Source organism: Pterocles gutturalis, unplaced genomic scaffold, assembly GCF_000699245.1.
Source record: "Pterocles gutturalis isolate BGI_N339 unplaced genomic scaffold, ASM69924v1 scaffold52763, whole genome shotgun sequence".
Lineage (NCBI taxonomy): Eukaryota > Metazoa > Chordata > Aves > Pterocliformes > Pteroclidae > Pterocles > Pterocles gutturalis.
Window position 1 is genome coordinate 1 of NW_010125091.1, and position 12,264 is coordinate 12,264.

General features: G+C 36.3%; 1 protein-coding gene across 1 annotated transcript in view; it reads right to left on the reverse strand.

Moving 5' to 3' along the window:
• Positions 1–273: 273 nt before the first annotated feature.
• The window catches only part of BMS1 (BMS1 ribosome biogenesis factor), a gene marked incomplete at its 3' end in the record, with an annotated part of 18,323 nt that continues 6,332 nt past the window's right edge, over positions 274–12,264 (reverse strand). Inside the window, exons 7-18 of the mRNA XM_010078412.1 lie at positions 11,955–12,151; positions 11,090–11,226; positions 9,735–10,543; positions 8,812–8,913; positions 7,525–7,682; positions 6,916–6,997; positions 5,852–5,928; positions 4,639–4,821; positions 2,737–2,925; positions 1,970–2,150; positions 1,403–1,461; positions 274–400 (exon numbers count right to left, since the gene is read on the reverse strand). Of these exons, the coding sequence (XP_010076714.1) occupies positions 274–400; positions 1,403–1,461; positions 1,970–2,150; positions 2,737–2,925; positions 4,639–4,821; positions 5,852–5,928; positions 6,916–6,997; positions 7,525–7,682; positions 8,812–8,913; positions 9,735–10,543; positions 11,090–11,226; positions 11,955–12,151 (2,301 nt within the window). The remainder of the gene's footprint in view (positions 401–1,402; positions 1,462–1,969; positions 2,151–2,736; positions 2,926–4,638; positions 4,822–5,851; positions 5,929–6,915; positions 6,998–7,524; positions 7,683–8,811; positions 8,914–9,734; positions 10,544–11,089; positions 11,227–11,954; positions 12,152–12,264) is intronic.

The following is a 12,264-nucleotide window of genomic DNA, read 5'->3' on the forward strand; positions in this document are numbered from 1 at the left end:
AAAAAAAGAAAAAAATCATCACATTGAATGTGAACCAGGAGACTGTTCTAGAACATTCGTCTGGTTAACAGTAATTTGTATTTACTGGCTAATGATCAGTAACTTTAGAGACTGCACTGAAGAGAGTTAAAGAAAAACCCAAGCAGCTACTGAGATCCAGAATACTATACAACTACAGGAAACTTGCTGCCTCAGGAAGGACAGACAGAGTCCTAGGTTGCATTCCTTCCTAACATCAATACAGGTGGTTTTACAGCATACCTGCCTACATACATACCTTAATAAAAGAAGTGTTCTTAAAAATTTTGAATGGAAAACCAGTTAGCTTTAATTTCTTCACAATAGTTATGGATTTATCTAAATCGAGCACAACTCCTGTGGCAGCAATCCGGAAATCAGGCTGAAACACAGAGACAGACACTGCTGAATATTTATTTACCAAACACTGAAGAAACCATTTCACTGATAAAATTTCACTGCATTTTAGAGTTTAAGTTCATAATTTATAACCTTTACAGGAGTGTAGCAGCATGACAAATGCAAACTGACTTCATACAGACTAGTTGAGGTGCTGCTGACATAACACTCCTACCATTCACTGATGAGATTTTCAGAACTGCCACTCTAATTACCTTGGAAGCAATCTAAGAGTCCTTGTTATCTGCCTCACTGTGTTCTCTTTACGAAATAAAATTTTACTCAGACAGAAAGTCTCCAAGAAGTGCTCTGTGCACTGCTCTAAGTCAGTCACTATATTATGCCAGGGACACATGATGAAAATAGCCTTTTAATACACATAACAAGATGACTGTGCAATAGGACGTAAGGCAAATTTTAGGAAGGAGATAATACCACTCAGATTACTGTCATGCTCATTACAATGCCATACAAAGCTTTTGTCATACATTGTATGTAAACATAAATCTACCTTTGGGTAATATATACGTAACAAAGATTGTACTTCACAAACACTGCTTTATCACAAACACTGCTTTAACACTGTTTAAATTAATTTAGACACCCATAAACATTCTAACAAGATGCGGAGAAATTACATTGAGGGCAAACTTTCAACAGGAACATCAGTATCTCATCCTGTAAACAAGTTTTAAAAGTTATCTAAATACTTAGTACCTGAAAATCAAGCAGGTATAAATCCTTCCACAGAAAATAATAAAGCAATATTTGTCATTTTCAGTGTAGCAGATTAAAATTGTTAAAAAAAGGTTCTATCCAGTTTCCTATCTCATTCACAAGACACCTTTCAAAAGCTTGACTCCACCTATTTTCTCAGTTCTTACATCACTGCTTTACCATATGTAAACCTTCTTCCCCAAATCTATATATTTTATCCAAAGACCCGTGGAAAGCAGTAATCAACACTTTGTTTTAACAAACTTACCGTTGTGCCACTGACAGACTGAACTGCCAAAAATCCTGTCCCCTGAGGAGTGATGGGCCCTACAAGAAAATTACATTTAAAAATTTATTAAAAGCTTTATTACACAATATCTAGCCTGTATTTAAAGCCAGAAAGCTTAGAACTTTGTGCCAAATATTCTCAACTAATAAAACCAAAGAAAACCCATTACTCATATATATAGCCCCATGAAAGTTAAAGGAATGGTTAACAAGAAGTTACTAACATACAGAAGCATTTGCAGGGCTGGACCCATAATGTGTGCAAGTGTCTCTCTGCACACAGCCACCAAATGAGGTTCCTTTTTGATGTGATACAGCCTAGCAGAATGCTCAGAAATTTATTAAAAGCCAAATAATTCACACACAACAGGCAATTGCCTGTTTTCCCATACTATTTGGTGTTATTTTACATTCCATTGGGAACACAACTTTTTAAAGAATTCTGATTCCAGAAGCAACTGGCTCTATTTCCTGGATACATCCTGTAAAGCCTGAGAATTTTATAACTATTAAGTGATCCAGGATAGTAACTCCAGAATGCCCTCACCCCAAAAAGTTGCTCCACAATGCATATGTTGGGGTGTGTACTTGAGAAGCCTATGACGCCCATTGTGATCTTCAATGTAGAACATAGGGATAGTCTGAAATCGCCTCCACCCTAATGAGAGGATTAAAGCATCACGTGTCTTAAGTATCTTCTTATACCATCGGTGCTTCTTCAGGCGCAACTAATTAGAAGAACAGATGAACAATGCTATTACAGAATAATAACATTAATTCTGAAATTCAAGCCTTAAATTTTCAGGAATGATTGAGAGCAACTTCCATCTACACTAGAATTTTTTATTCAGTAAGCTCTATATCTTTTAACATTCTCATTAACGCTAGGTTGACTGGAAAGAAAGCTAATCTGTATTTCACTCACTTTGAAGTCACGTTTGTATGCATACAAGCAAGTATTGTATTAAAAAAAATATGTAAGTGCTAGTAACTTTTCTATAGCCACTCATCCATAGACCACGAACCTTCAAGTACAACTTATGTTTGCACTTTAGCAATCACAGTATCAGACCTTAGTCCTGAGTCACCTCTGCAGATGAACATTAAACAACTTCTTCCAGTTATCCAATTAAGCCTATAAAAATTCAGTGTCTGCTACTGTAATTGTGCAAAAGCAAATCTGCTATTCAAGAGAAAAAGACAAAGGTTTCTCTCTGTGTTTAGCGTATCTTTAATAACAGAAAATAATAACTCCCGACACTCTGAAGCACACCTGTATCGCTATAAAGTGCACTCACAGGTTTGGCTACATACCTGTACATATCCAACATTTCCCTCGCTGTTGCCTAAACCACCCAGGATAACAGGATAATGAGGGTCAAAATTCAGGACAAATTCACATGGAACATTCTCAATCTCTATTCGAACATACATCCCAGGTCGGAAGCCCTCATACTGCACTCTGGTCTCATCATCTTGATCTTCAAATTCAGCTCGATTAAGCTACGTGACAAAGAGGAAATCACCACGTGTTTTACAAAATTCATGTATTAACAACTTGTTCATGAGGTGCCAGTTCTATTTAAAACATGCTAACATTTATATAAATCTTTCAGGAAAGATCTGATAGGTTTTGTGACTTTTTGTTCAGAGCAAGATCTCTGCCACCATGAATTCCTTCCAATTTGAAATCCCAAGTGGGCCTGTTAGTCTACTTGAAAGACAGTATCCAAGAGAAGCAAATGACTGAGTGACTTTTGGTACACCTTTCATAATAGTGAATTTGGATTTTAAAGATAAAATTGTCAAAAGTATGTTTTTGATTTAGGAGCACAAGTACCTTTTAAAGTTAACAACCTGATCTTTAAGGTGTCACTTTATGAGGAGGCTGGGCTCCTATCTTGTTCGGCAGCTTAAAAATATTTCTGTGCATCCTCACACTGTGTATCAGCGAAAGGGTCTTTTAAAACTCTTCCGTCCTCTATGCATGCAGATATTGTGTAAATATTTAACAAGATATCCCTGTGAACAACAGAAGCCTCATCCTCCTGTTCTAGCTCCTGATGTTCAGCTACCTCTAAGATGCCATGTTTAAACAAACAATTATTAATTTCATTTCTCAAGGTACTGAGATATGGCACAAGTCTTCTTGTCCAAGTTTATTTTTCTAGAAGCCTTTACACATCCCCAGTTTGAGATCCTTGCCCTTCCATCCTGCAGTAGGAGTACTGCTGATATGTGTTTCTGTAACAGACCTCAAGTGAAACAGTTGTAAATCATGTTGCATTCTTTTACTGGAATGTCCTTCTTTATGCTTTAACTGCTCTTAGTAAGTACCTCAGCATACCAGAGCTCATATGATCACTTATAACAGAAGCTAATGCAAGAAGGTAAGAATTAATTTAATGATTATTTAGCGCAAGATTTTGACAGAAGGGAAGACAGTGAAGTTACTAGCAATGTAAGGCAACGTTCTTCCAAGCCAGACAAAGAAAGAAGCTCCTTTGAAGCTTACAAGATTTTATCCAAAAAAAACCAAGGCCTGGAACAAAATCAACACCTCCAATTCTGGATACGGTTACCCTGGAGACTTACCACATGTACAGAGCAATGGTCATCAATTATTTTTTCCTCAAAATAACTTGACAGATTGATGAAAAGAACTACCACATAGAACTTACTTATCCATTAAAAACATTGCAAAAATCACACTGAAAATAATACAAGGACAATATTTCACACAAATTAGCAAGTGAAAGATTTTCACCTTCCTACACATAAAAGGATGCTTTTTTTCCCACCAACCCCATGCCCTCCTCCTGGAGGGGAACCTTCTCTCACATTTTTTGGGGTTTTTTGAGACCTGTCATGATAGTTCCCCCACTAAGGGACAAACAGATAACTTTTAAAAACTTTTAAGCACATGACGCTTAGATGACACATCCTGACTTACTCAGTGTTTTAGAATACGGTTTACTACTTAAGTCAATTTAAATTAAACTTTCAGTTGTTTGGCTTGTTTGCTTGTTTGTCGTTCTAGCTAATGGAATCAAAAAGATCAACCATAAAAAAATCTGCAAGCACGTATTTCTTTGTGTGTACTTTCTGAAGTAGCTCCTGAATGCCACGTGTGTCTCCAGGAAAAAGCCTGGGCAAACCCTCTGGGGTATTTTTGAAGACATATAGACAGATAAATTGACAGTTAACAGCTTGTACCTGGGCTTGTTTATGCATTTCTTCTTTAAGATCATCAAAGTACGTGGCATCCCCTTCATCATACTCTGCATCAAACATTTCTTTTAGTTTCCGTTTCTTGTCCATGCGCTCCTTTTTCTTTTCCTCCTCCTCAGGTTCTGGCTTCGACATTTTTCCATCTTCTTCCTCTTCTTCACTTTCAGACTAATCAACAATAAGTTATCAAGCATGTAAAACGGTTCCTTGAAAACAACCCATTCTGATTAGCAGTTTAACATTTATTAAGTAATATTTTGGCATAATGCAAATTATTAGACATTTTTAAAATATTTCAGTTTTAGACAGAAATTAGTAAATTATTCATACAATATGTAACTTCATCAATAACTGAAACATATGATTTCATAGTCTAATCATAGCCCTTTTCACTGAGAAAACTTCCCAAATTAACATTTATTTTAATGTCAGGGAACAGACCATAGAACTGACCTATCTGTTATTCTACAGCTAAAATAAGCACACATAATATAAGAGGACAAAAAAGTAATTGTTGATATCATTGAGTAATACTGTGCTGGAAGGCAGCACTCTAGAGGCCAGAGAGGAAGAAGTTTGTTCACAGACCATTTGAAAACTGCCCAAATGATGCCACTACCCTCAATTTTATAATGAAATGCAAAGCCATCACGCTCAGTCTGAAAAAAAAAAAAAAATTGATTTTTCAATCTGTATTGTCACAGACAACTACAGCTCTGTTCTTGGAAGATATCCAAGCCACAGCACAAAATCACTTCCATCAGCCTCTTTTACGCAGGTATGAGGAATGACTAGGAAGCTGTCAGTTTCCACAATTCGTTATGTTTAAACAGAGCTCTATAATCTTCTGCATCAGATGAAATGACATAATACAAACAGTTATGATCATATCTGGTTTCAAAATACTTCTCTCATACCTCCAGATCCTTCAGCTCTTGATTAAGCCTGACACCTACTGTTAAGTGAGGTGACTTTTCCTACATAATTGACTTTAAACAACAATTCAGTTTGAGACTAAAAACATGTAATTCTAAATATTTAAAGGTTCCAAAGTCCATAATACAGATACCTTTTCTTCCTTGTTCCCACTAATTTCTCTCCTATTGATTCATGAGAACTGAATTTATTACATAGGATGCCTATCATGTGATCAGAAACTAATCTAAGTTGATAAAGAACATAAAAATACCCATCAGACCTCATCTCCTTCAGTAGAGGGCTTTCCTTTGTGCACAATACCAGTTTCAAGATCTTCAAAATCTCCATACAGTTCTTCTGCAACAATAAGCATCCACGACATTGAACAGTTAACCATTCTGTTACACTGCAGTTAACCATCCTGCTGTACCGTTCCATAAAATTTCTCACATTTTTAGTAATGTGTATTTCTCAGTACTGCTTTGTAGACTAGTTTCAGCCCAAATATTTATTTTTCCCATCAACAGTTTCATAAGTCTGCTCTGCCCTCTCTACTGTTTCAGATGAAAATTCTCAGCTGAACTTCAGTGGCTCTTCCTTTTTCCTTTCAATACCTGTAACTTTATGATTTCAAAACTGTAAACAAAGTTTAGATCATTCCAAAGGATAACATAGCATATTAGTTAGAACTCTAATGACATAAGACACCAGCAGAGCCACAGAGGTCCTATCTTCAATTTAAAAAAATAAAATTAATAAATTTAAATATAGCAGCTAATTTTAAGTTCAAAACAAACTCTTATAGAAGCCTGTCAAACCACAATCATTTTGCACATAAGATACAGCCATATTATTAAAATTTTATACATATTTCCTAATTTAAGAAAACAATCAAAAATAACTCTTCCAAAACATCTGGAGATAATTTCACTTTTCTCCCAAATGTGAATGACCAGTTTGTCTTCCCATTAGAGAAGAATTTTTGCTTATTTCTACCAACACTATCCAAAAGAATAAACCATCCATAGAGGATGTATAGCTAAACTCAGATACATAACTCCAAGTTGGCATGGGCAAGTGTTGACTAAGGACTCAATTTCCTAATTTAAATTATACACCCTATTTTTCAGAGATCAAATTTTCAGAATGTGCTACTTGCCTACGGTTTGTACAGAGATTTACAGCAATGTTTAACTATATTAGTATCCACATAATACTTTATGTAATAGCTTGAAAAAATCTGCGAGTATATCACTAATACAAAACATTCCACATATAACTATGAAGTCGTACTTTTCTTAAAAATCCTGTTACATTAATCATTTTTAGAAGTCTTACACATACCATCTTCCTGCAACAACTTTGCTGCATCTTTATCATCTTCCCACTTTCCAGTAACAAAGCAGTCTCGAATACTGCTCATAACCTGCAAGATAGTAGTGTCATTGCCTTGGACAGTCACAGCTTGTCATCAACAGAAACATTCTCCAACGTGTTCCCCACTCCTCCATCAGAGATACCACCTCAGAGATAATCAGATATTCTCACACAGAGCTCCACATCAAGACATCATTACCAAAACTACACAACGCCTCAGCAAAAGCAGGAAAAAAACAAAGGTCTTTACACTTGCAAGGTCACTACCCTGCACATCTTCACTCCTGATTCCTCTGCTCTTTACTTTTCAGTAAATAAAGAGCAAATTATGATCCACCAAATAGTCAAGAGAGCCAAGCATTAAATTGACTTATTCTAACTTTCCATTCGTGTAAGAACAGACCTTGTAATCTGTTAGCTAGTAAATACTTTCAACGACAGCAAGTAGCAGAAGAGATGACACTCTGGCTGCAGCTCCCTGAGGTCTGTTTCAACAACAAGTCAAGTAGTACTTTAAAAGAAACAGCCAGGACATAACCCGTATAGGATACACAGAGCAAGAAACAACGGTATTACCTCTTCTAAATCCCAGTCTTGCAGCTTTTCTATCAGAAATTTGGAGCAGTCAAGAGCATTAGCATTCTGTTTGGATGCCTTGTCTGGACGGCTGACATGAAACAAACCTCCAAGTTCATCATCTGCATCCTCACTCTTGTGGTCCTCATCCTCAACAACTAAATGAAACATATAAGCTGTGATTATTTCCCCCACAGTACGTGGATTACATTCATTAACAACCTCTCTTCTGCCTTGTGTTTCACAATACCTGCAGCAGTTTGAAGAAAAAAAAGATACAAGCCAAAAATACTTTAAAATATAAAAGACTGCAGAAAAAGGTACACTGATCCAGTGTAAGAGTTGAATTAAATATCCTCACAACAACAAATCAAGGTGAGCAGGAACCAGGGAGATACTATACACTGTGATCATAGTGAGCTTCAGTTGTACAGTTGTTCCATATGCAAACATAAATATTCCATTTCACAAATTACACATAGATCAAATTTATTTGAACAAACGGAAATCTGATTTTGTTTGCATAACTGGAATCATCTGAAAAAATACTGTCCAATAAGTAAACACAGGATGTTAATTCAATATCATAAACTATCTGTGAATAGAAGTGACATTAAGCTAGTCTGTAAATCAAGAAAACCGAACTTGAGAATCTCTCAGCAAATCTTGCTGCTCCCGCACTGTGGAAGGCTTACAAAAGCCAAATTCTCATTGTGTTCTACAGAGGTTCTGCATGATGACATTTGTACACTCAGGCAACTACTGGAAAAGTTGCAAATTAAACAGGACAAATTACATAAAGAGCAATTTTATCTTCCTTTTAAGCCAGCCATCTTTTTTTTCCTTGACAAAACACTCTTATTACAGACATAATACTAAATCAAATCTAAGAGAATATTCCACTCCCAGTCACAGTGAGACAGAAATTCCAGAAAACAGACAAATGACATCCCTTTATGAAACACATCAGTTACCACAACAGATTTCCGTAACGTCTACCATATAAATGACTGAACTTTAAATGTTTGAGGAGAAATAGTTGTACCAGAAAACTGAGTAAAAATTGAGTACTCTAAAAAATTAGCTCTAAATGCTTCTTATTGAAGTAAAAACTGTTTTTATTACAATTTACTAGTGTAAACAAGTATCAGCAATCAAAAAAGACAACTAACTCTCCTCAAGCCTTCCACCAAAAGACAGTGCTCAAAGATTCAGACTTCAAAACTCAGCAACTACTGAAAAGCTATCGGATATTAAGACAGTACAAGTTTCCAAACAGACTTGTACCTGTTCCATATACGAGTTTACGAAGATTGGGGGTTGAACGTTGCTGTCTTAGGAAGGCCTGAGCTGCTTTCTCTGTAAGGTCCTCTTTCCACTTAAGTGCACCTGAAAAGGGAAAAAAATTGCATTCCATCTCCAAAAAAGAACAAGAATTAGGAGCTACACAAATAATTTAAAAAAAGACATGAAAACAACAGGCTTAAGATATGTAGACACAACCCACAGTTTCTTTTTTTTTATAGACTGTACATACACTGAAACACAAATTGTGGCTAACAAATTATATCACTGACTTTTTTTTTCTGATGAGTCCTAATTTTAAGTCAAAATTTTAGAGATTATTAGCTATAACAGATTTTATTATTTTCATGATGATACATGTCTTCTTCAAAGACTCGCAGAATGGCTGAGATTGGAAGGGACTTTTGGAGGTCATCCTGTCCAGCCCCACTGCTCAAGCAGGGTCACCTAGAGAAGGTTTCCCAGCACCATGTCCAGACAGCTTCTGAATATCATCAAGGATGGAGATTCCACAACTTCTCTGGGCAACCTGTTCCAGTGCTCAGTCAGTAGCTAATACATTTTAGTAACATTCCCCCAGTGTTTTATTCTTTCTAAATGTAATAGAGCATCACAATTTGTTTTACACACACAGCCATAAAGATTAACGTATGCAGAACCAATGAAGTTCATAAAATTAATCACCCCAGTTTTAGAGGAAGGAAAACCAAGACCTACATACTACTTTGCAAATCAAAGGCCTAGCAGCAGATAACCCCAAATTTCCTAACATGAAATTTGACACTTAACAATTATATATATACATATATATTGGATGGGTAACAGTTATATTTACTAATTATAATATCCTTTAACAATGAACGCAATTAAAAATGGACAGTAAAAATTTAACATTTACAGTCTACCTGTCGTGTCAGCAGAAAAATCTATTTTTTCTTCATACTCCTCTTCCTCTCTCAGTAGATTTTCCACATCATCATCCTCAGCTTCTACAGCTTTAAGTTTAGTCTGTCTAATACTATCAGCTTTCTTTACTTGAGTGTGCTGAAATTCCTTCCCATTTGACTCCTCAACTTCTAATTCATCATGTGATCCTTCATCATCACCCTCCTCAAGGGAAGAGTTTTCAGCCTCAGATTCTGATGCCTCTTCTGCTGTGCAGTTTCCTGAATCCGTAGTGAGCACTGCCTTTCTTTTCAGACTGCGATCTGAGATTCGTGATCTCGTTTCTGTATCTTCACTACTTATTCCATACTGCTTAGATTCAGCTACTCTTTTGCTTGCAGCCTCAAATTCACTATCTGAGCTTTCATTTTCATAAGTACTTTCATCATCCTCCTCCTCATTTTCCTCCATCTCATTCTCTTCAGGGGCAGTTTTTCCTTCTCCTTCAGAACTCATCTCAAGATCGTCATCACTGTCTGCAAATGCTGGAAGTTCATTCACAGCTTCTTCTTTAGCCACCTCTGTTTTCAGACGTTTGGCTCTCCCAACAGCCATCTCTTCCCCTAACAGCTCTCTGTCACCTTCTTCCTCAGCATCATCTTCATCATCACCATCACTTCCATCCTCAGACATTGCTGCTTCTTCTTGGTCGTCTTCCTCATCACTTACTGCATCATCATTTTCTTTCTCCTCTTCTTCAAATACTGCCTTTCGACGTACTCTTCCAGTCTTCAAATCCACCTGTCTTTCTTCCTTTGGCATCACAAACCTGTTTGCCCAAAGATCACATTTGGGGTAAGATGCTAAAGTGCAAGGAAATTTTAATGACACAATGAAGCTGCATATTATTTTTTTTTTTTTTTAAGCAGAGCAAACTTAAGGAGAACATCAAAATGGCAATGGAGTTCACCTCAAATTAATTCAAGAGTACACCCTATGTTATAGCCATAAATAATTCCAAGAAATGTCTTCATTTTCCATGGAATGAAAATAGGTTAAATAGCTTATATAATTAACTTTACTGAAGATTATGAGTGCCATTCTCCAAAACTCTGAAGAAAAACAAAAATACACTACTTAGGGCTATATCAGCAAAGAATACCTGGAAGACAGGACTACACCGCTTGCAAAACTTTTCCAATGTCAATTATTCCTGTCTCAAAATACATATGCAGCATAAGAGTAGTCTCAGAAGAGGAAGAATTAGGCAATAACCCATTCTACTAACTGTGCTATATTGAGAATTTTTCCTAAATTGGAGCCTGGAATTAGAAATTCATTCATTCTCAAATACTGCTCAGCATTCAAAACTTACTCTTGTCCTACATCTTCTGAACCTAAGGGTCTAGAGTCCATGAAGAGAGAGACTTTGCTTGACGCCATCTTGACATCAATGGCTGAATGTGTGGAGATGAGGCTCTGAACTAGTTCGTGATTTGGTCTCACTTCTTCCTGGAAAGCCAAGATTTTTTACTTTTCAATTAAAATGATTAAACCAATGTCTAGTGAACAGCTAACAGAGTCACTAATCTGCCTAAAACAGCAGAAATATCCATATGCAAGAAAAAATTCAAAAGCATTTTAAAACAAACATTTCCTCAGAATAGCAAGGTCTCCCTTCCCCTTTTCACATTTCAATAATGCATATAATACTAACCCAAGAAAAATCCAAGAGGACCTCCTTCACAGTATGCAACCACTACAGTAAATATCAGCATGCACAGATTATCATAGACTCAAATGTATTTAACATTTAGCACAATAGAGGGGAAAACAGCTCAATTCAATCTGCTTGTATGCAAATGTTTTCCACCTCTCCCTTTGACCAGTCAAATCCTGTAAGCTTTCTCCCACAGTCACCCTGCCTTGCAAAATAAGAGTGATGATATCCCAGTACCCTGCAGGAGTTTTTATAAATCTTAAGTCAATGTCTGGAAAGTTTATGAAACTAATGTTAGTTACTTCTTATTAACTGATCCTTCAAATGTTTTGCACAATATTTCACAGAGATAATAAAAACATCCCTCCTCTGAAAGCACCAGAGGAAAAAAGAAATTACCCTTTACGGATATATAAGGACTGATTATTTTAAAGAAGCTTATTTTTAAACACATTTTTGACTCTAAGCATAAAAACTACATCTTGCAAGAGAATTCAAGTCGCCAACAGCATTCCCTTACCTCTTCTTTTTCATGAGCATGGCTTCCACCAAGGTCAATATAAACAGCATCTTTATCATATACAATGCCCCCAACGCCTGAAAGAGGGGCATAGACTAGTTTCTCTTTCTCATTTAAAGAACGCTTCTTCTGCTGTTCAGGTAGAGCACAAGGGTCTGGCAGGAAACTCACATCACTCACAGTAAAGTCTCCTACACCTGGGGTGGCAGACAAAGGAAACAATAAGGTTTTCACAAAGTTTTGATTATGAAATTTGCACAATTCACCATGAAGAGATTAAAAAAAAAAAAAAAAAAAAAAAAACCCAAAA